This window comes from Nanorana parkeri, unplaced genomic scaffold, assembly GCF_000935625.1.
Source record: "Nanorana parkeri isolate BGI_ZX_2015 unplaced genomic scaffold, ASM93562v1 scaffold224, whole genome shotgun sequence".
Lineage (NCBI taxonomy): Eukaryota > Metazoa > Chordata > Amphibia > Anura > Dicroglossidae > Nanorana > Nanorana parkeri.
Genome location: NW_017306492.1, coordinates 1154781 through 1180182, shown reverse-complemented (window position 1 = coordinate 1180182; position 25402 = coordinate 1154781). Strand labels below are relative to the sequence as shown.

The following is a 25402-nucleotide window of genomic DNA, read 5'->3' as shown; positions in this document are numbered from 1 at the left end:
TTTTTATCTATTGACGCGCAGATGTAACCCAATTGAAAATCAATGGGGCCACGCGGCAATCGCTGTGTGCACCTAAACACAATCACGCGGTCTAATCTGAACCTAGCCTAAAGAGAATCAGAGTGTCATTAAGGCACTTGCAAAAATCTGTAATTTACAATAAGTGCAATTTAGATTTTTTGCCCAACCACAGAACCACCTTACTGGGAATTTCCAGAGAAAATAAAAAATGATTATTATCCAAGATCCTTCATGAAGTCACAAAGAAAGGTACCCATTTCTCACTGCCCCTTGCTTTCACTGTTAACACCAATGAAATACAGAACTTCTCCTGGAAAGCCTTTGTATGTTACAGTTACAATGCAATACTAGATTAAGCTTCAGCTGTGGACAATTTGTCCTCTAACATTGAGGAATTTACACTATAACTGATAAACTGTTTTCACACTGTATAAAATTAACTGAGTGGAAATTCATCGAGGGGGGTTGCCGCCGGCAGGACCAGGGGGGAAACTACCGTTGCTTCAGCACCGGCGATCACCCATCCAGTTCTTCCTTCTCTTCTTGGCCGCTCTGTAGCTGCAGCGGCCAAGGAGGAGAAGAGAAGGGAGAATCAGTCGAGCTGTGTGCCCGTCACTCACGTCCTGGTCACAGGAAGAGAGGTTTCAAGCCAAACTGTGGATTTTTATATGACCCCCAAGTATGACTGGTAAAGCAGATAGTGCCTTTCCATATGGCCCTCATATATGACTGGTGGAGCAGATCGTGCCTTCTCCTATTGCCCCCACATGACTGGTGGAGCAGATCGTGCCTTGTCAAATGGTCCCTACAAATGTCTGGTGAAATTTCCATACTTGGAACCACTGCCAATCAGCTCTCTTCAGAGAGCTGTCAAGCAGCTACAAAGCTACTACCACTGGATGCTACCTTTGGCACAGCTAGACCTGGTCTTGGGGAGCCATTGCTTTTCTGTCTGAAATGACAAGCCCACTTACCTTGCATTTATCAGCAGCTAACATTGCTCAAAAACAACTATGTGTTGTACGCATTATCTGCACTAAACACAACCCAAGGAAAGATTGACGTTAAGTGTTTACCTGACCTATATAACGCATTAGCAAGAAAATACCATCCTGACACCATTTTATACACAGTGACATCTTTCTGTATGTGAATAATTTTCTATGTGCTTATGTTCTGCAGCATAGAGAAGGGAATGGCTAGATCCTCAAGTTTTTAATATTCACAGGACAGGTTCACAATTACTATTTGTCATGGTAAACATTGTCACTAGGATTTGTCAAAAGGTACACCTGTTTCAGCAAGTCTCACATGGGATTTTCCTTGTTTTTGGAGATATTTTCTTCTCACTTCCTGTTTCTTTGGAACAGGAACATGAGGGAAATCTCAACAGAACACTGACAGAAAAAAAAAAACCTAAATAAAACCCCTGACAGGGGGACCCCCACTACTCTACACAAACATTTTGCCTATACATACACTTAAACCATTACATCCTGTTACTAATTTATTGAAGACTCAAGCCACTACGAAGGAAAGTATGATGCAAAAAGAGTGTTTTCCTTCCCTACATTAGCCTTCCTAAACTATTTACAAAACAAACATACAATGTTATTAAAAAAAACAACTTACCTTATGTGACCAACCAGTTCAATTAGTTTGTGGCTGAAGAAATAAGCAGTAAGTTCAGATATATGACTTAGCACAGAGCAGACGCCAAATAAAGTTGTAGTCCCATTAAGATCTTGCAGGTGCCAGAACAAAAAGGTAAAGACATATCCGTAACCAAATCCCATGAACCACGCTACAAAGAGTACAGAACCATACTGCACTGTGCAGAAAATCTTGAGCAGATCCCAATATCTGAAATGTTGAACTGGTTCCTCCACACCCCTGCTTTCATTTTGATTTTGTCCTGGAGATTCTGGTTGAGAACTTGACCCCACGGGAGAGATTTCTAGATCCTCCCTTCGCTCCTCATTTGTTTTTACATGATGATAATGAAAGTGAAATTGTGTAGAGACAATAAGTGCAACTGACATCAAGACACCAAAAACAATGAAAGCAATACGGTAGTTTTTATAATCGGGAGCTGTACAACCATCGCCCTGAATGATCACAGTTATGTGGGTGTGATCTATTCCAATGCCCACCGATAACATTGCCAAGCCCCAACCAAGGGATCCCCACATTCTTTGCAGTCCATAACGGTCCCGGTGTTTACCTAAATACTGAAGTGTCACAGTATCTACAATAGTGACAGCTGGGGCACTAAAGAATTCTCCAATGATAACCACCAGCAAAATCAACAGAAATATCGTTTCTACGTCTTCTTGGTTATACTCTAAAAAACTAGTGGCACTCTTGGTGGTGGTAGGAGCTATAGTTGTTGTAGTAAGAGCACTAAAGCTTCCATTACTTGTCAAAGGGTCGTCACTGTCATTTCCAGCTGCTCTAATAAACCGATGCATTGTGATGGAAGTTGCTTCATAAAACCTTTCACCCAACTCTTTTCTTGCCTCCAGTTTAAACTGATCTTCATACAAGTCTCTCTTTCGTTTGGTTTTTGTTGTGCTGGAGCTTGCTTTTGTAGTTAGAGTTGAGGTGGATGTAAGTGGCAGAACGGTTGTGTGTACTGGGCTGGAGTTAGTGGGTCCGATTGGTAAAGGATTGTTAGACACACATATTAAAGCTGCTGGTTTTACAAACCCTATTCCCAAATTGAACAACACCCAGCAAAGTACTGAGAAGAGCAAGACTATCTTTCCTTTTCTGAACCGGTCAGCTATGATACCCCAGAATGGGGCACTGCAAAATTCAATAAAATATCTAATGCCGACTAGAAGACCACCCTGAGTGGGAGACATTCCTAACTGCTTGTAGTACACCGGTAGTAGGGGATAGAGAGATCCATATGCAGAGTAAAAAAAGAAATAGAAGACTTTTGAAACAAGGAGGTCATTGTTAATTTTAACGCAGTGCCTTTCCAACCAGTCCATGTCTTGATCTGCAGTTGAAATGGTATCAGTAGTCATAGAGTTGTCCCTAGGTCCGGACTCGTTTTGCTCCGGGCTGACACCATTGAAAGGATCTGAAAGGACATATTTCCTCTTCTGTTCCTCCTCATCCTCAGACAAGATTGCAACTTTGTCCCCAGTAGCCATTGCCTAATAACTTCAGCAGGACCCAAGTATAGCTGTTCTGCTGTCCTGCAATTAAAAAGAGGGAAGTCAAGACAATGCAATGAAATGTACACATCAGAAGGTATAAGGTCTCTTTGGACTACAGAACGATTAGTCTACAATGCTATGGTGATGCAAGAGTGGGAGTGTTTGAGCAGTTTAGCAAAAGACAACTGGGCAGGGCTGACACCACTCAATCCCCAAAAATGCAGTGTGCTGTCAGCCCACAATGGGACTTGAGTGTATTTCTTACAGCTCAACAGGTATTTTCTGTACCTACAGGGTCTTTAAAAGGGATAAAACATGGGGACATGTAAATGTATTGCAGGGCTATACTGCATATGCTTTTTTTCTTTGCCCTGACATACAGCTTAATAGAGAAAAGACCTGCATTACACATTATGAAGCACGTTGAATTCATTCTTTAACCATTCGATGTAAATATTACATTCTAGTGTTTTATATAAAAATATGTAAATAAAAGCATATTAGTAAAAATAAAAAAATGAAAGGGTGATTCATTTCATGTGCCTGTTTCTGGGTTATACATAGTTAATGTCTGAGCAAGCAAAATTGTGTTTTGGAGAGGTTTCTAATGTTAGACTCTGCAAATTGTTTCTCTCTTATCTCTGTTTTTGTCTTCTTGATGTTTACTTTATAAATCCCCCCCAAGGTTGTCTCATGATCCTTACCACCATGAGCAGTCTTTTACACGTGCATGGTTTTAATAGGTTTACGCTCCTCCATCCCCCTTTGTGTTTTACAGATAACCTTTTGTTTTAACAATTATCCTTTGAACATAGAGTGAATACGCAAGTTGGTTCTTTATACCCAAGTATTTGTCTGAGGGCCCATTCACACCACATCCAGATCATCTCCAGACCAGGCCAGATTGTTTCCGGACCCAAAATGCATCCCAATGTATCCCTATGCTATTTCTGGCCTCTGTTCACACCAGCGCAGTCCGTTCCAGACCAGAAAAATACTGCATGTCTCATTTTGTCTGGTCTGGAATGCACTGGAACTGCGGGCAGGTTCACACCATTTTCCGGACCAGTTCTGGTCCGGAAAATAATGTGAACCTGCCCTTAAGCTGACAGTACAATCGAATCCTGGGAAACCTTAAAGAGAAAGTCCTACCAGAAGACATGGGTTCAAGTCCCTTTACTGAGGGTTCACGTTCAGAGTAACCTTCCCGTGGGTTAGAGGCCCATCATTGGGGGTTAGAGTCTCAGCAGAGTAACTTCCCTGAGGAACCCTAACAAAAATGAGCTTGATAGGTAACACCTGATCATGCAATCTAAAAATACATTTTTGCAGTATCATCGCACACACATGTAAAATAACCATTCGGAAAAAATGAAAAGAAAATACTGCAATAGTATAGTAAACTGATACTAACAGTGACGTTCGCTTGGTGCAAGATGCAAAGGTCATACCTAACTCTGAAGACTGTGGGGGTAGTTAGCCCTAAGAATTCCTTTATCTAAAAGACCTATGATAAGGGTGCCAAGATATTTTTCCTTAATAGCTTCCTCTTATTCTGTCATTCTAAAGTTGGCCATACACTCAGCTGAACGAGAAAAGAAACACCCAACAGTGGATAGAGCAATCTCCCTTGCTGACCATTGTGTTCTGACAGCCGCTGAGTGGCTGCAGTCACTGTGCGGCCAAAAGTTTTCCACCCGGCTCCGTAGACAAAAGTCGACTGAAAAGTCAACTTTTGTTGAATAGAGAGGTGACAACGGGGCCACACACACATCAAATTTTGGCCGAGTCAGTAGGGCTCCGACAAAATTTGAGCAGTGTATGCTCAGCTTTAGCCTTGGTTAACTGTTGCTACTCAAGCCTATGCACAATATTCTTGGTGTGGATTAAGTTGAAACTGTGAAAGGATGTCAGCTCATGCTGGTAATAAAGGGATGATTTATTAAAGGCGTAGAGCATGTTCACTTTGCAATGTATATGAGGTGAAGCTATCTTCACTTTGAACATCCAAACATGTCCAAAAAAAGCACAACTCCGGCCACAAAATTCACTTTGCAAAGTGAATATGCTCCACTACTTTAGTAAATCACCCCCTATGTGTTGTGTAGGAAAACGAAAAATGAGACTTATTTTGATGGTGTTTTATGTACTAATGTGTACCTTCTGGAGCGGATGTACCTAAAAATATTATAACCTAAATAAAAAGATTTAACAGTATATAGGTAATATGTGAATATGATAGCAGCATGGAGTTAGTATTGCAGAAACTAGTGGGGGTTACTACACATTATCCGCTTGTTTAGGCTTGCAGTGTGCATAGGAGAAGATGGCTTTGCTGGCACAAAGTGTTGCTGTCACCATGCTAAGCTCACAGTGATCTCATGTCTGCATCCCAGCCAAATGGAGCGAAAGCAATCTCCTGGACACATTTTACCGCTTGGAAAAATCTGCTGAAAAACCGTGCCCTCTTTAGGCTATTCATAAGGCATTACTGAGATCTGCAGGAAATATGAACAGAACATTCCTTAGATCTAAAGGCATAAGAAAATGTTTCACTCTCCATTTTATTTATTTTTTAAACACTGACCTCAATGTAATGGTCAATTTCTAATTTTTGCTGGTGTCTGGTTGAAGAGGAAGCATAGAACATCTAGGGAAAAGCTCACCATACAATGCCCTTCTGTGAAACTCCTAGCGCTTTAGCCAGACATCAGCAGGATAAGTGAGAAAAGGAGGAGATCAGTCGCTGCACACAGTCCTCTAACAGGCATTTGTGAATTCTGTCTATAGGAAAATGTTCGCTACGCACTGGCCGAGGCATATTGACCACAATCTGTCAAATCTGTAAGCAGCTGCGTGTGGACCTGCGTGGAACACCCAACACACCCAGAGCAGAATGAAGACTGTGCAGTAGAAAGTCTGAGGATATCTATCATGGTAAAAATGACACGTAAAAATCTAGTTGGAGTACTGACACTAGCAATTAAAGCCAATTAATGAGCTACTCACATGTCCTGCCCAGACAACATGTCATCCTTTCCTAAGCTTCTAGTCACTTTAGAGTCTGGGAACAGAATTTGCTTTTTTATGGCAAAAACTGGTACTTTTTCAGTGAGAAATGAGATTTTGTCATGTGGCCAATACATAAACAAATTTGTTGGTACCCTTACAGCCCACTGAAACAAGGTTTCATTCCTCCTGAAAAGTAATCCAATTGAAAGCAATTGTCTCATGTAGACTTGCCTGCCTTTGGTATATCATAGAATAAAGCACAGAAAGTGTAAAAAGAGACCAAATTATTACTTATTCTACAAAGAAAAGCTTATAAATAATTGGATTATAGAGATAGTTCACACTATTTTTGGTAATATCACGTGTTCAATCGTGTAATCAGCCATTCAAATGAAGGTAGTCACTCTGTAACTGTTAGCCATCATTGTGTGCACCACACCAAACTTGGGCCAAAAAAGAAAAGGAGAGAGTTGTCTGCGGAGATCAGAAAGAAAATTTGAGACCAGCGTGTCAAAAGGTAAAAGATATAAAATCACCTCCAAACACCTTGATATTTCGTGGGAATACGGTTGCAAATAAAGAGATTTAAGCTTCATGGGAGTGTAGCCAACCACCCTGGACCTGGCTACAAGAGAAAAATTATCTAGCAAAACATAGTGCCCAGTGTCAGAAAGCTCTGTCTCAGTTGCAGGTTATGAGCCAAAAACACACAAACAGCTAAAAATGCCCAATAATGGCTAAGAACAAAACATTGGGCTATTCTGAAGTACCCTTCTATAAGCCTTGATCAGAATCCTAATCGAACATCTATCAAACATGCAGTCTGGAGAAGGCATCTTTCTAACATGAGACAGCTGGAGAAGTTTCCTCAAGAAAAGGAAGTCAAACCATCTGTTGGCGGGTGCAGAAGTCTCACTGAGAGCTACAGAAATCCCTTGTCTGCAGTGATTGCCTATAAAGGGTGTACAACAAAATAGTAGGATGTGGATCTCATCATTTTTGTCCATGCCATTTTCATTTGTTTTCTGTTGGATCAAAAATCAAGAGCAAACTCTGATTATCATTATATATGGAATAAACGATGTTGGATGCCAGTTTCAAATTATTTAAGAGAAAATTGATGGTTCTTCTTTTTTCCTGGAAGGGTACCAACAAATTTGTCTGCGCCTGTATGTACCTTACTAGTTTATGTGAAGCGTGCATTGTGTGCAACGGCGCAGAGAAGAGAAGCCCGGTTGTAAGCATTATAGCTGGCTCTTTACCAAAAACCATGCGGCTAGAAAACCAGACAGAAGTCAAATAGTTGCTTTTTTCTTTCAAGACTTAGGAAATACTAGGACCCAAACCGTATTTTCTGCTTAAAGTGACACTAAACTCAAGAGTTAAAATCTTAAACATACATTAATACCTTAAAAAGGAGAACTATGGGGTTAAGGCTTTTCCCCATAGTTCTCCTTAGGGTAGCGGGAGGACACAAACTAGCGTCCTCCCGCTACCCTAAGCTCAGTATACTGCGAGCTGTAGCTCGTGGTATACTTAGACGCCACAGCTGAATCGCATCCCGACAATTATGCCGGGATCCGCCCAGCTGCATGACTGACAACTGGCTCTGCCTATCTAGAGGCAGAGCCAGCTGTACCCGCCCCCTCCCCGTCCGTTCTGCCAGTCAGCGCTGGCGGATCGGAGCGGGGAGGGGGGAATCCAGCCCCTCCCCTGTCATGGCAGAGAGCCGTGACAGGATCGAGAGGTGAGCGAACGCCGGTGTGTGTTCGCTCATCTCCCAATCTACTGAGCCGACCTGTGACAGTCTCATTGTCACAGGTCGGCTAGAACTATGAGGTGAGTGAAAAGCACTCACCTCATAGTTCTGCTTTAACTATTAACAGAAATGTAACTTAATGTATCACTCGGCTCTAGATCCTCAAATCATCTCTGAATTTAGGCTGACACTGTCCTTCCTTCTGGAGGGTGGCTACTTTTGTTCCCCATGGTCCCTGTGTGTTGTTAAGTAGTCACCACTCCAAGCTCACTCCTGCGATGGACTACAATCTCACGTTTAGTTTACTGATCTGTATTGGGATTGTAGTCTATCACAGAAGCGAGCTTGGAGTGGTGACTCATTAACATGGGGAACAAAAGTAGCCCCCCTCCAGAAGGAAGGACAGTGTCAGCATGAATTCAGAGATGATTTGGGGATCTACAGCTGAGTGATACACAAATAAAGTACATTTTTGTTAATAGTTCAGGTACTTGAATGCAGTTTTAAGATTTTACTCGAGTGTAGCGTCACTTTAATTGCCTTAGTAAAAAAGGAATAAAATAAACATATCTGATATGACTATATCGCATATGCTGTCCCTTTTCAGTCTATAGATTAGACATGTAGGTGGCAGATCCAAAGTCCATATTTTCACTCTTCCAGAACAGAGACGCACCCACATTACATCACACCCAACCTCAGTGATGTAATTTTCCCTCATCTAAGTTGTGGCCCTTCTTTACTAATTTACAGAATGTGTACACATGACTGAAGATCAATAAAACTGCAAAGAGAGCTACAGAGATTATGGGAAGTGGAAAAGCAACAAAGGCAAATTCACTCTGTATATGCAAGTAAAGCAGCCGCTATAAATACAAATACTTTACATTGCACTAAGGAAAATGATACCAATATAGTTCGTCTCCTCAAAGTGCATGTGTGCTTGGCATTGCTTACTAATGCTTTTAATCATACAATCTAGGAGCAACTGTGTACTGTTTAAAACAGAAAGAGCTGTAGCCATGCACCTTTCAGTTAGCAGATACATGACAAGCAATGTCTGGATAATGTTCAACTTCACGTTGTTCAAAATGAGGCTTTAATAAGGTTGTGTGTTTACAAGGCCATTTTCAATACAACTGCCTCTAACCTTAGAGTACATGTACCTAAAAAGGGGAACTATGGGGTTAGGGCTTTTCCCCATAGTTCTCCCAAAGGTAACGAGAGGACACAAACTAGCGTCCTCCCGTCACCCTAGGCTCAGTATACCGCGAGCTGTACTGAGACACCGCAGCTGGGACGGATCCCGACATTTCTGTCGGGATCCACCCAGCTGCGTGACTGACAGTTGGCTCTGCCTATCCAGAGGCAGAGCCAGCTGTTCCTGCCCTTTGCAATAGCCAATAGCAAACTAGCTAATGCACCCGCCCACTGCTGCTGTCAATCAGCAGAGGGGGACCTGCATTTTTGTATCAGGTCCTCTTCTGGTGATGGCCAGCAGCAGTGGGCGGGTGCATTAGCTAGTTTGCTATAGGCTATTGCAAAGTGAAATAGCCAATAGGAATCTAGCTATGCATTCTTATGCCTTTTTTTTTTATTCTGACGACTGCAACTGGCAGAATACTAAAAAAAAAAATAATAATCTGCAGATAGCAAAGAAGCTATTGCTTCCTGTGCTATCTGCCATCATTTCAGGGGGGTGCTCTCTCCCAGCCCCCCTAACCCCCCTCCGCGGATGGGGGGGAGAGTGCACCTCCCTGAAATGAGAGGGACACCTCCCTGAAATTGCTTATTTCAGGTTGGGATCCCTGGCATTGGCCTATACACATACAGCACAGCAATGAAGTAATAAAATGAACAAGGATCACACTAATCCAGCACGTTATTATTCTGAGTTGCCCCACTCAAGCGGCGGCCATATTGAGTGGGGCACGTGAGATTAATAACGTGCTGGATTAGTGGGATTACTTCATTGCTGTCCTGTATGTGTATAGGCCAATGTAGTTGGATCTGTATGCGCGTTATAATTAATCGAAATTAATCGATTAAAAAAACATTTCGATCGAACAGGAAATTTTTAATCATTACCAGCCCTAATATATATTATGTAGCAAAAACCTATTTCTTGTGACCTAAAAGTGATATCAAAGTCAAAGGGTTTTTTAAGCTGTCTTGAATTGTATGGTAACTGTAATGTCTTCCTTATATTGTAAAGCGCTGCACAAACTGTTGGCGCTATATAAATACTATGTAATAATAATAATAATAATAATAATAGTGCTATAAATGCTGCTAAAAAACAAACAAAAACACAACAAAAACCCATAACCCCCCCCCAAAAAACAATACACTACACTTAGAATGGACGTTGCTTCTTTTTTTAAAGTTTTAGTTTCCTGCAGAATCAGCTGGTCCCCTGAGCACTGATCTGGATATCCTGTCTAAGAGTGACTCCTTTACCTCGTAGGGTCCAGAGGAACCACCCTTGTGTGTACCTTCCCAGATACAGCAAGGCAAGTCTCTTCCCTGCTCCCACTTCCTCCCTTTTCCATTCTTAAAGCTTATAGATGGACAGCTTCTGGAGGCTGTGCTGTCCCTTGCAATCTTGTACTCAACAGGAAGTTTAGGGTAGCCAAGCTAAGAGAGTTAGAGCCAGCTGTGCCAAGGCAACCGATATTACAGTGAGTGGCCACCAGAAGCATTGTGGATATTTCATAACAGATACTGCAGCTAGGCTACTGTTTTTAGACATGGCCTGCCTGGAAGAGCTTTAGCGTGATAAGAGGGTGAGCAAGGGATAGCAATTGTGAAGCACTATGTAAGAAACAAAGCCTGAACATGTAATAAGAAAAGATGGCTGCCCAAAAGTCATCACTATCCTATGCAGTATAGACAGAATAAAAACACAATGCAACTTCCTGTTTTCCCATGTAAGATTCTTAAATAATAATATATAGGATGGTAGGTGGCATGCTGGGGACCACACATTCATTTTGAATGGGTGGTCAACTTACAGGAACGGACCAGAAAAATGGACATGGAGCATTTTTTCGGATGCAGCGCACAACAATGCACAGCGGTGCATTATGCGTTCTAGTATGCTGCAACGCGCATTTTCAAGCGTTTTCTATTCAGTCTATGGGGTGTGGTATTGTGTGGCAATCCCACAGTGGAACTGGGGGTTGTAGTAACCCAGGACTCTCAGCCAGAGAGACTGAGCAGTTCCAGGAAACAAATTATTTTGCTGGGAAAGAACTGGCTTTGCAGTTCTCTCCAGAAAACCTGGATTTGGTATGGGATCCTGGAACTGGGAGAGTTCAAAGAGAATTGGGAGGGATGAAATCTCCATTCCTGGGTCCATGGTTTAGTAGGGGCCGGAACCTAATGATTGCACACCTGTGCATAGCCCTTATGGAAAGGGTGCTGGCTAGTGTTCTGGGTTCCAGCTGGGAAGAGGAACAGAGGTGTTCAGGAGTCAGGAGGACTCCACCCAGACGTCAGAGGGGAACCAGGTGGCTGTGTGTGCTGGAGGCACCCAGTAGACAGCCGAGGAGACAGAGAGCCAGTGACACATGAGGGATGTGTTTGAGTGCCCACGAGGGGAGAGGTCAGGAAGGTCGGTGACCCTAGGACCGCTATGACACACTGCTGAGAGAGCAGAGTGAGGGCTCATAAGCGAATCTACTGAGCCATATAAAGGGAACTGTCTTATGTTGCTGCTGATGCAAGATATATTTCTGTTTGCCCTAAATAAACTGCATTTTATTTGACTTACCTGGACTACAGTGGAGTGTCCTTGTTACAAGGGCCATAATGAGCTGTAATATGCCATAAAAAGTACTTTTCCCAGTGACAGGCGATTTGCTTATTGCAACAAAACGCTCAGATGTGAACAGGGCCATAGAAATTAATGGGGCGTTTTCGGGGGGCTTATTTTGTGAGTGGTTTTTAGGGCAGAAAAGCGCTACAAAACGCTCAGTGTGAATAAAGCCTAAAAAAAGTGTTCCCCCAGATTTTCGTACGTAAAAATGCATGTTTTCTGCACGTCTATGTGCGTTTTTGCATGTTTTTACACGTGTATACATTAATTATGAGCGTTTTTATGAGCAGATTGTGATACATTAAAGTAAATAGACAAAAAGCGTGACTACGCAGGTAAAAAACGTGCAAATCTAATTGCAATGCACGTTTTCAATCATTTCCTATTGAGTATATGGGGCAAAAACGAGCGGCGACCTGCCAAAAAGAAGCTTATGTACTTTTTCCAGCAACAGGCGTTTTGCTTATTGCGACAAAATGCTTAGATGCGCACATGGGACATATGAATAAATGGGATTTTTTCAGTAAAGCTTTTGGTCAAGCTGAATGCGCTGCGACAATACACTTAGTGTGAACCAGGCCTGAGAGACATCACAAATCATTAGATAATTTAACTCTACAACTTCTAACAAATGCTGTAACATCAGTTTTGGGTAGGGTTACCAGATGTCCCCGAATTCCAGTGACAGTCCCCCGACTACAATGTGTCCCGGATTTTATCCCTATTTAAAAATCTGCATCCCAGACAAGGGGCTGCATTTTAATCTACCAGGGAATGGTTTCTGTTCTTTCATTGGATGTCAGGAGGAGAAGAGGGGAGGCTTGTGTGCTTTCGCTACCGGCCATTAAATATGTCGTTCAAACAAGAGCCGTGATTCTGTACCCCTTGCACCGAGATCATATTAGGCCCCATTCACACTGAGCGATTTATGGAGCGATTTTTGCAGCGATATCGCTCATATTTCCGCACTATATCGCTCTATGTAGCTTCACCAATACATTTCAATGTAGCTGTTCACATCTCGTCGCTCAATATCGCTTGTAGCTCGTCGCTGGTAGCTTGTCGCTCCTACATGACCCTTTTTTAGAGCGATTTTGAGCGATATTGCTCCTGATTGCATACAGCCCAATAGGAAGATGTTGCGCGATACGTCGCTCAATGTCGCTCAAAGTCGCGCGATTTCCATGTCGCTCAGTGTGAATGGGGTCTTAGGCGGTCTTCTGCAAAATGGCTGCTGCTATCAGTTCCCTCACAAAAGGTAAGAGACAAACTGAGAAGCAGGGACATCATCCTCTATAGACAGGACACTGCATACAGTGCATGCTGCAACATACAAGAAGAGCGTGCAGGAGAATAATGGATAATAGGAAAATATACTGCCACTAACAATTGAGGCTGGAAGAGACAGACTAGAAAAATACATTCCTAAAGAATATTAAATGTAGTGGTAATTATTATTAGGCAGAAAATAAACCAAAAGATAGATTTCTAAACAATATATATGTATAGTGCCTGAATTGGAGAACTATAACATATAACAAGCCTGAAGGCTTGCATCTTTATTAACTTAAGTAAGCCAATAAAGGGGATCACTTAAAAGTAGAACTATGAGGCGAGTGCTTTTCACTCAGCCTCATAGTTCTAGCCGATCTGCGACAATGGAACTGTCACAGGTCGGCTCAGTAGATCGGGAAGTGAGCGAACACATACCGTTCCTCGCTCACTTCTCGACTGTCACTCATGGTTCCATGCAGGGATCCCCCCCCCTCGCTCCGATCCTCCAGCGCTGACTGGAGGAACGGACGGGGGAGGGGGCGGGTACAGCTGGCTCTGCTTCTAGATAGGCACAGCCCGCTGTTAGTCACGCAGCTGGGTGGATCCAGACATAATTGTCGGGATCCGTTCCGGCTGCGGCGTCTCAGTATACCGCGAGCTGTTGCTCGCGGTATACAGAGCTTTGGGTGACGGGAGGACGCTAGTTTGTGTTCTCCCGTTACCCCTAGGAGAACTATGGGGAAAAGCCCTAACCCCATAGTTCTCCTTTAAACTCCAAACTTTTGAACTACAGTATAAAAATACATTAAACACGATTATCAATAATGATAATGAAGCAGAAAATAAACAAAATAATATTTATGAATACACTTAAATTATATTTATGATCATTACTCAATATGTTCATTAAGAGGGAGTTGTCCACGGTTATTAAATAAGGTGGTGCAATGGCTGTTACAGCTGCGGTCTCCTTAGCAACCAGTTAGAATCAATATCAGCAGCACGCTGCAGTACAATGCAATCTGGTTGCTATGGGTTTCCATGTATAGAGAATGCACCACATCTATAGCAACCAGTTAAGAAACATACCTTAAATCCATAGAGAAACTTAGATCCACTTCATCACAACCATCTGCTGACTGGCTCCTTTTCCTCCCTCTGTTTTTTCCACCTTTATATTTGGTGTTGTTGCTCTTTGTATAATATTTTTGTCATCCTTTGACTAAGCATTTCTCATTATAGTATGTCTGCAGAGTGCAGGGGCTTATTTCACTCCCACACTACATGCCATATACAGGTGGTACGTTTATACTGGCCACATTTTTCTTCTTGATACCTTCGAGGCATCCCACCTAACTATGCACGGATATCTTGGTGCCTCTATTTAATTTTGTCTTTATATCTTGAATGTCTGCCTCTTGTTCGTGACCAAATGTTTGGGGGCATGTTTAAAATGGAGGTGTAAATTTGGGGATGTGGTTAAAAGTGGGCATGGCCAGTAGGGTATCTCTGAATTGCAGTTTGAAAATCTGGTCAGATTAGTTTCAGATGGACCAACCTTTTGATAAAACATTAGGCCAGGGATAGGCAACCTGCAACTGTTGTGGAACTACAAGTCTCATGAGGCACTGAAACACTCCGACAGCCACCCGCATGAAGAGATTTGTAGTTTCACCACATCTGGAGTGCCGAGGTTGCCTATTTCTGCATTAGACTAAATACATTCATCTTAAATTCCAATGTAGCAATAAAATAAAGAACGGAACAGTCAATTTTAGATTCAAACTCTTGCACTATTTGCTAGGATTTCACCTAGTTTATGATCTGGACACTTTGTAAATTTGCCATCAGAGTTATTAGACATTATTATCTCCTCATTCTCAGGCCCCGCTCACATTGAGCGGTTCGCAAATCGCGCGTTTGTCGCGCAATTTGCATTTTGCGCGATATCGCGCAAATGCTTTTAGTGAACAGTGCCAACTAACCAGAAGCCGATTAATCGATGATTGAAAAAGTTGACAACTTTTTCAATAATCGATTATAAATCGATTATGTCGATTAGTTGTTGCAGCCCTAATGTACTTGCTTCCCTGCTCCTTCTTCCACGATCGTGTGATCAGAGTCCCTACTCAGAGCAGAAGCTGAGCCAAAAGGAGGAGATCAGGAGATGGTTGGATGGTCTCTATGGGCACTTTAAAGCAGCTCTATCACCAGTCTAAAAGATGTACCTGTAAGGACAATAGTAAATACTTACCTCTCCTGCCACCTGCACCGGAGAATCACCAGCTGACACCTTCTGCAGAATCCTGTGTCTGATAGCAACATGGGGGACATCAGAAAGTGCTGTGGAGGCCCAGGAGATAAACATTCCCGGTTTTTGAAGAGGACTTCAGCCAGCAATGTCTTTGAAATGGAGTGGCATGTGGCAGCGCCCGTAGCAGGAGAGAAATAGTCACTTTCTTTTTAAGCTTGGCATACACATTACAATCCGACTGGATCTTCTTTAGATCTACCAACAACTACATAGTGTGAGGGCCTTCTTAATTGGATACAGATTAATAGATTAGGAAGGTCCCAAAATAAAAACAAAAAAAAGTTTAAGTTTTAATGGTTGGTAGATCTAAAGTTGACTGTACAAAGATTGTTGAGATTATAACATGTATGGTGGGCCTTACAAGTGAATCTTTTATGGGCACTTTCATATTAGTGATCAAATTGCTTTAATTAAAAAAAGAAAATTACTAGGAGATAGAGTTTTGTTTTTTTAGCAGAACAACCTTTCCATGGCTGTAAGATGCCAGAAACAGGCCTGCATGTGCAGCTATTAGATCATCAATGGCTGCTCAATGATCAAAAAGGAGCAGCGGAAAATCAGAAGATGACTGGGATAAGATAGAGGATAAGAGGAGGTGGAGGAAACAACAAGTGACAGATAAGAGATATCTCTGAGCTGTCAGCACTGGAGGAAGCCAAACAGCCATAATGTGCAGGTTTGCTGTATATATTTGTAGATTGGAGAGAGCCTCAAAACAACAAGGTCAGACCACACAAAACCGTTATTTCAGTATTTGGTATGTGCTGGAGGGTGAAACCATCTGACAGTATTAAATATCCCTGCAGGGCTTCATTACTGATATCTCAGCCTTTGTGTTCCAAGGCCTGCATACCTGCTGTATCCATTGTAAAGGATTTTCACTGTCCCTGCAATATTTTTTTGTGTTCTGAAGGGCATACTTACCTTTTCTTGACTGCTGTGCAGCTACTTTGTAAAACAGCAAGTACTTCCAGGTATAATGGAGCATGTGACCCACATCCTCCTCATAGGACAGTGCTGGAGCTTGGTGATTAGCCACTCAGAAGAGCAGGGAAAGCACGACTGGACTGGCAGGGGAACAAAGGGAATCTGAAACTGGTGGAGCCAGCAATAAAGTGAACCTGCTTTGGCATAGAATGAGTTTACTCTGAAGAAGAGCTCCACTCCAACCTTATTTTTTTTAATTTATTTTAGTTTGAGAGGCCCGTTTCACACCCATGCGCCCCGAGAACGTGCATTCGTGCGCCTTTGACTTACGATTACCTTACGATTTTGGTGTGAACAGGCCCTTAAAGAAGATCTCCAAAAATGTGAAAAAAGTTAACCCTTGCATTGAGGCTACCCCCACACTGTAAGGGTTAACTGCTCATTTTTCTCTAAAGGCGATAATAAAGAAGATATACTCACCCGCTCCTCAGTCCTGCGGCAGTGACCGGTCACCTCTCTTCCTCTACACTCCGGCTGTGGTATTTCCCACGGCATCTTCACATCTAATACACTGTATTAGACGTGATGACGTCACAGATCCCGGGGGGAAGAAGAGGCTGCGGTGACCTGTATAGCTGCCACACAAGACCGAGGATCAGGCGAGTATATCTTCTTTATTTTTAGCCTCTTAGACAAAATGAGCAGTTAACCCTTGCCGTGATGGGGTAGCCCCACTGTAAGGGTTAATTCCTTTAACCCTTTCATCACTGTATCCAATCTATTTTGGTTGGGATTCCATTTGTCCTCAGCTCTGTCTGCATGGAAAAAAAATGTTTAGTAAACACAAACACAGAAGGCTAAACAGGAGGCAAGATAATAAACAAGCGATTGTTGGTATACTCAGAGTTTTTTTTTAGGGAAGGATTCTGAATGTTCATAGAGAGCCCAATTTTCATTTCACACAACAGGTACACGAGTCTTGCGTGCAACAGCTGAACAGCCAGGAAAATATCTATCGAGACAGACTCTGATTGTTCCCCTTTCTCTATAGAAACAGGAAGCAGAATGCTAAGAAGGATATATGACAACTCCATGGTGGTCTGGTAGTGGGAGGGAGGACACCTCCATTGTTCTCATAGATATCTGCCTATATTAACCCTAAGTAGATAGATGTTCCACCAAAACTTCCTGCCATCAGTAGAGCCCTCCAATACCACATGGCCTGGTTGGCTGGACCTTACCTATACAGCACATTCCATAATTGTCATCACAAATGCTTCAACTTCTTATATCATTTGCAAGGGTCAGCCCATGTATTTCCAGATTTTGGGTGGATTCACACCATAGCGTTGCATTAATCGCACGGCTCTGTGCGACTAGCGCACGCTACCACGCAATGCACCTGACCGCACTGCATTATGCTGTGCATGCGACCGGAGGTGCACTTGGGGTGCCATTCAAATGAATGGCAACGTAACATACAGAAGATGGGGGAAAATGCTATGATGCGAGTTCCCCCCTAAGAGTTTGTGTACACAGGCGTAGGAGTCAGAATCAAGCAATAGGCACCTCACAAAACACATGCTTCTGGGTGAAAACAAACTGTGTCTATGATGCACCCGTTATGTATTTATGACTTGTTTGTGATGAACTTGGGAAGCATCTGTTACGCAGAACGTGTTCTTTTTACAAGGCCATTGTGCAGAAGCACCTCAAATGTATGTCAGATGACATATGTCACTAGCACACCCAGACAAACTTCCCTGGGGCAGTGTTCTGGTGGCGGACGCTTATTTTCCTATGATGACATGGTGGTGCCAACCATCAGTTCTCTTCAGCACCTTGCATGAACGCTGGGCAAGCCTGGAAGGTGTGAGACGGACACATTACAACTTTTGTTTGTTAGCAAAAGCATCCCAAAAGTGACTACCTACCGGGTCCCACTCCTGTTCCATATCCAACACACATTATTCAGGGGGATAAGACAGGACCATGGCATTGCCAGGGCAAATGTAGAAGATTAGTCGTAGGGCTAGTTCACACCATAACTGCATCAGAATTGCGTGCGTCTGTGCAGCTGCAGTGCAATGCCTTTTGTTGCTTTTTTTTTTAGCTTAAAATGCGCTTTCAGGCGCAGTCCAGTGCGTTTGCATGCATTTAGATGCGTTCTGTTGCAATCAGGTGCAGCTAAAATGTGGCAAGCAGGATTTGTTCTCTGATTGCATTGGAACTGACTGCACTGGTGTGAACTGAACACCAGAAATCCTATTAGAAAGCACTGTGATGCGATTTCAATGCGGCCGCCAAACTGAACTAGTCCGAAACCAGCCTCTCTCAACTGTTGTACCCTGCAAATCATTAGTCAGGTCCAAGGGAGCATATCTGATATTTAGTATGCTTCTATCATGGTAGATCAGTGTGATCAGTACATTATAGAAAGTTTGAATGAGCCCAGGGTAATGTAATGACATTGATTGAGCCATGTATCCCCTGCTCAGGGATGGATGACGCACACACTAGGGCACTGTGTGGACTAGGAACACAATGATGTCCCCATTGCTCAGTCTACACCTAGAAGAATACATCATATTGTGTGTGCGGAAGTGTGAGGAGGGCGGACATGACCATACATGACAACCTGAGCAGCTTCTCACCCTGAAATATTCATGACACATCGGCAAGGATAGACAGCTACCAATAGTGCCCTCTGACAAGACAACATGGCACCAAAGTAAAGTAACATGGACCAATCCATTCTACTTCTATCATCCCCGATCCCCGTACAGGTCATCACAGGTACAGCGGACACGTCCACAGCACTCACCTTTAGCAGTGCCACCATGAAGCTGGCATGTAGCAGCTACCGTGCCCTCTGCTGATTCATATGTGCGCTCCAATCACAAGCCAACTCTCACCATCTTCCCCAGCACGGCACTGGTCATACCTGGAATCCCGGAGCGGCACCTTACTGGTTGGACCTGTTCCACCGCACACAGTCTCCGCCCTGTAAAAGTACAAGCAGTGTGTGGCAGCAGGTGAACTGTGCCGCCCCATGACGTCACATCAGCTTGGGCAGCTCCTCCTGATCTTCCTCTTCTCTGTATACATCCTGCTTCATGATCAGCGGCATCCCCGGACTCCCTCCAGACGTGCAGACGTCTAAGGGCGTTCAACCTGCCTCATAGACTGTATACAGCCGTGTATTGCCCTTTCACACCACATCCAGATCATCTCCAGACATCCTAATGTATCCCTATGCTATTTCTGGCCGCTCCGGGACGCAGCAAAATTGCGGTAATAACACACTGCACTGCGTTCCAGATCAGGTCCGGAAAATGGTGTGAACCTGCCCTAAAGGACTGAGGCCCCGTTCACACCACATCCATTGGCAAACGGATGCCAACAGAAGAGAACCCAAAAATGTATGGGTGTGAATGGGACCGGTTCACACCATTGCGTTGTGTTGCAGTGCACAAAAAAAGAGTGAAAAACGCATGTAAACAACACAAGTAAGGCCCCATTCACACCTAGGCGTCGCAAGCTGCAAAACGCCTGTCGCTCAAAAGACTACCTGAGCTTCTTTGGGGCGTTTTTATGCACGTTTTCTCATTGGCTGCAATGTTTTCGATGTGCCCGCCAACATGCACGTCTTCATGTGTGTGCGTCTAATACACATAAAAATGTGCAACAAACGTGCAAAAACCAGGAAAATACGCTACACGAAACCACGCACAAATACGCTGACGCCTAGGTGTGAATTTCACATAAAAAGTTTGTCCAGTAAGGACATGTTATTTCAAATGAAGATTGCAAAAAACCTGCAACAGATGTCAACGGAATATAACATTGCAAGTAAACAACCTCCGTTGACTTCCATTTTTAGGTGTGAATGGACCCTGAAGATGGAGTTCAGTTATCTAAGGGCTCGCTTACGCCACATGCAGTAACCTGTATTTTTTCACAATGCGTCTGCATTAGGGTTGCCACCTTTTCTTCAAGCGGAACCCAAACACTCTGGCGACGCATGGACATTTTTTGGGGAGAATGAGTCGTGGCTTATTCATATGTAAATAGTGCCACCCATTCATATGTAAATATCACAGTTGAGACTATTTTCAGTTGGGGGGGAGGTTCAGATGGGCAGCAGCCCCAATCTTAATTTTGGTTGCCCATGTCTGCCTGACATCATGTGTCCGGGTTTCTGCTGCCACAAAACCTGGACTCAGCATTCAAAACCCAGACTGTCTGGGTAAATCAGGTGGCAACCCTAGTCTGCATCAACGCAGGTCACTGGAAGGGCACATAGAAAACAATGGTTTTCTATGTGGCTTGTTCACAGCACAAAGCTGTTGAGATTTTAACACAACATGCATGAATGTATGTAAACACAACACACATGAATGTATGTAAACACAACACGGCACACATGAATGTATATAAACACAACACGGCACACATGAATGTATATAAACACAACACGGCACACATGAATGTATATAAACACAACACGGCACACATGAATGTATATAAACACAACACGACACACATGAATGTATATAAACACAACACGACACTCATGGATGCATGTAAACACAACACGGCACACATGAAAGCATATAAACTCAACAAAACACACATAAATGTATGTAACCGCAACACAACGTACATGGATGCATGTAAACACAACATAACACACATGAATGTATAAAAACACAACACGACACACATGAATGTATATAAACTCAACACAACACACATGAATGTATATAAACTCAACACAACACACAGCAATATATGTAAACACAACATAACACACATAAATGCATGTAAACGCAACCAGACACACATCAGTTGAAGGAAAGGAAAAAAAGCTGGTAATTATTATCATATTTCGGGGGAAAATGCTCACCAACGGATGACATTAAGGGCCCATTGCCACCAAAACAGGGCCAAAATCACATAAACACACACACACACTGGTGTAAACTAGGCCATTGAAAAAACACTATTTTTTGTGTATCTGCTAAAAAACGCATAAAAATGCATTGGGTGGAGAATGGGCCCTTAGGTCCTACAGCGCTGCGGGTGCATTGCCATTCATTTGAATGGCACCCCAAACGGACCTCCCAGTGTGCAGTTCCACATTACTATGTGTTGCAGTGCGATGAGGTGTGGTTGAAAAAAGTAGTGCAAGTACTACCGTATATACTCGAGTATATGCCGTCCCGAATATAAGCCGAGGTACCTAATTTTAGCCAAAAAAACTGGGAAAAAGTATTGACCCGAATATAAGCCGAGGGAAATGAGGCAGCTACTGGTAGATAGATACCATTAAAATACATTAATATTTATTTAAAAGAAAAATAACCTAGCTCTGTAAGTGGAAAAGGGGGTACAGGGCTACATATCATGTACTACGGATCATTTAACTCAACCGCAACGCACAGTATTGCGGTACTGCATACTGCAACGCGAGCGAGTGCATTGCAGCTGGGAGGTGTGTTTCGGGTAGCAATTAAATGAATGGCAACGCAACGCACTTGCCACACTGTTAAGTACTGTGTGTTAATCACACAGAACCATGGTTGGAGATATAGCCAGGGGGCAGAGTTTTGGATGGCTTTGTAAGTGGTTGTTGGGATGGATAGTTGTGTTATCAATCCCAAGGGAAAAGTTGGGGGAAGGTGCACGGGCAGGATGAAAAATCATGAGCTCAGGTTTTGAAAGATTGAGTTTTAAGAAGTGTTGCGACATCCAGACTTATATGTCAGCTAGTAGATTAGTGACATGCAAGGACACTGAGGGGGAGAGTTGTGGAGTGGAGAGATAAATTTGAGTGTCATCAGCAAATAGATGGTATTGGAAGCCATGCAAGGTTATCCACTGACCATGAGAGGAGGTGTAGATAGAGAAGAGAAGGGTCCAAGGACAGAGCCTTGGGGGACCCCTACTAAGAGAGGAAGAGGAGGGGAGGAGTTAGAGTTGTAGGTGACACTAAAGGAGCGCATAGATAAGTAGGAGGAGAACCACGAGAGAGCAGAGTCTTGTAGGCCAAGCGACTGGAGTTTTTTGAGAAGAAGCAGGTGGTCAACAGTGTCAAAAGCAGCAGAAAGGTCTAATAGCAAGATAAGGAGTAGTGGCCGTTGTTTTTAGCAGTTAGTAAATCATCAGTACGTTTTAGGAGGGCGGTTTCAGTGGAGTGTTTGCAATGCTGGACTGTAAGGCTGGGTTCACACCTGGGAGCACGGAATATGCACGGTTGCCACGCGTTTTGTGCCACGCGTTTTTACAGCGATTTGTGGTAAAAGAAACGCGCGACAAACGAGGGTTTCCGAGGGCTATCCAGCTGTATCCTAATGGATATACGCGGCAAATACGCCCCAAAAAAGCTCCTGTACTTCTTTGGGCGTTTTAGTGCGCATTCCTACGCGCTGTAAAACGCCCAGGTGGGAACCATGCCCATAGGCAATTATTGGTTTTCACATGTTGAGCGTTTTACAGCGCGTAGGAACGCGCTGTAAAACGCCGCGGTGTGAACCAGGCCTAAGGGGTCAAGAAGGTTGTTATGAGTGAGGTGGCGGCTCAGGCGGCTGTAGATAAGGCGTTCTATGAGTTTAGAGGTGAATGGGAGTGAGGAGATAGGTCTGAGATTGTTGAGGTCGGTAGGGTCCATTGATGGGTTTTGGGGTGACCAGGGCATGTTTTAGAGGGGAGGGAAAGATGCCAGTAGAGAGTGAGAGATTGAAAATGTGAGTGGGAGAGTGTAGGATAGAGCAAGAGGATGACCGGAGTAGTGGTGAGCGAACAGGGTCCAGGGGCCAAGTGGTGAGGTGGGTGTCAGAGAATGTGTTTTTTCAGAGATTGTTCTCTTGCAGATTTCTTTTCAACATTTTGCAAAAGCTTTGTGTGTCAGTACTGGACTGAGAAGAAGGAAAAAAACAGAAAAGCTTGTCCTGTAAATGTTAGCACAAAAAAAAAAGGACCACAGACAATACTGCATTGTGTTGTTACAATAGGGCACTAATATGGTTACAATCACCCGAAATATGCTGGACATGAAAAGTAGCATCCCCAGCTTCCCTCTAGAGGTGCACATTACAAACTGCACAATAGAAATGTCTCCTGTGGTGTACATAGAGCGTGCAGTGATCAGGACTGTGTAACTCTCAACATAGTACGAGAGGAGGCTGAAAATAATTGCTATAATTGCTCATCCAGTATGTCACTAGTTGAGTACTTCCAGGTCGATATATAAGGACAAGGTCAAGTAATTAGTGTCAGTACGCTCTGAGTAATTGAACCTTGAATATCACCATGTCTGAATCATCGACACATCTGACGAAAATGTAACACTGTGCCGTGGTAAAATTCCTCTCTTTATTTACAGTGAAACTCGAATAATTAGAATATCGTGCAAAGTTCATTTATTTCACTAATGCAACTTAAAAGGTGAAACTAATATATGAGATAGACTCATTACATGCAAAGCAAGATAATTCAAGCCGTGATTTGTCATAATTGTGATGATTATGGCTTACAGCTCATGAAAACCCCAAGAACCCCAAATCCACAACCTCAAAAAAGTAGATTATTACATGCAATCAATAAAACAAGGATTGTACATAGAACAATATCGGACCTCTGAAAAGTACAAGCATGCATATGTACTCAGTACTTGGTTTGGGCCCCTTTTGCAGCACTTACTGCAATTACTTTTGCACGATATTCTAATTATTCAAGTTTCACCTGTAGTTTAGTTCATGGGGACTCTGGACCATCATCTTCAACCGTCAAATGCTGGACCCAACTTTTCCAACAGGGCAGGGAGTCCCTCGAAAACGACCTTCGTAAGGGCCGCCCGAGCATAGCGGTTAGGGTTGTAGAAAGATTTGAGGGGGGCGAAATCTGCCTCCCCTGACCGCACGTCCCTGGTAATGACAGTTCAGCGTTCCCTGGTTACCAGGTAACCAGGGAACGCTGAACTGTTATTACACACTGAGAACTCGGCGGAGCCACCGTGATATCAAATCACAGCATTAGCATTAGCTCCCTGTTATCTGCTGATTCCCCTGCTATGTTTTTTTTTTTTACTATTATTTTGACAGCTGCCGCAGGCTGCCATCAGAGTAAAGAAATAAAAAAGCAACAAATAGAATAGGAATGAATAGCTAGGCTGCTGTTGGCCATTTCAAATTGGAATAGCCAATAGTAGGCTGGCTACTGCAGCCGCCTACTGCTGCTGTCAATCAGCAGAGGTGGACCTGAAGTTCTCCATCATGGGAATCAGCAGATAACAGGGAGCTAATGCTTCCCCTGTTATTTGATGCTTTTTTTTCTTTGTATTCATACAGCAGCCGCAAAAAAATAAAAAACAAACAGGGAATCGGCCGATATCAGGGGTGAGGCAGGCTAGGATTGGTCAGGGCATTTTTTTAATTTTTAAACGGGGGTCCCTCCTAACATTTATAACGTTTGGGAGGAGGACCCCACGCTGTGTTTATTTATTTGTTTACATATTGCGGAGAGAACAGTCTGCTTCGGCAGACTGTTCTCCCCGCTTCGGTTGTGTGTTAAACTCAGTCGAGCCAAAGCATATGCGTTCGGCTCGGCTGAGCCCTTCGGCTGCTGTACGGGCTATTGTGAATTTTATGTGGCAGCTGAATACTCCCTCTTCCCTTTAATGTGCCTGCTGAGTGCCCCTCACCCCTTTAATGTGGCAGCTGAATGGTCCCTCTTCCCTTCAATGCGCCAGCTAAGTGCCCCCTCTCCCCTTTAATATGGCAGCCGAGTGCCCCCACTCCGATTTAATGTGACGGCTGAGTGCCGCCTCCCCCCTTTAATATGGCAGCCGAGTGCCCCCACTCCAATTTAATGTGACGGCTGAGTGCCGCCTCCCCCTTTAATGTGAGTGCTGAATATCCCCTCTCCCCTTCAGGTCAGGTTCATACCAGTTTCCAGACCAGATCTGGAACGTGGTGCATTGCATTTAGCAGAGTTTTTGCTGCGATTCTACCACGATTTTGCCACATTCTGGAGCTTTTTCTTGTTTTGTTTTTTCGCTTTAAATGGGCTTTCAGGTGTGGTCCAGTGCGTTTGCATGCGTT

At 43.4% G+C, this 25402-nt stretch overlaps 1 protein-coding gene across 2 annotated transcripts in view; it reads right to left on the bottom strand.

Annotated features, from left to right (window-relative positions):
• The window catches only part of MFSD6 (major facilitator superfamily domain containing 6), a 54886-nt gene extending 35541 nt beyond the window's left edge, over window positions 1-19345 (bottom strand). For both annotated transcript variants that reach the window (XM_018556095.1, XM_018556096.1), the window contains exons 1-2: window positions 19123-19345; window positions 1654-3230 (exon numbers count right to left, since the gene is read on the bottom strand). In XM_018556095.1, the coding sequence (XP_018411597.1) occupies window positions 1654-3185 (1532 nt within the window). In that variant the 5' untranslated portion in view covers window positions 3186-3230; window positions 19123-19345. The remainder of the gene's footprint in view (window positions 1-1653; window positions 3231-19122) is intronic.
• Between the last annotated feature and the right edge of the window lie 6057 nt (window positions 19346-25402).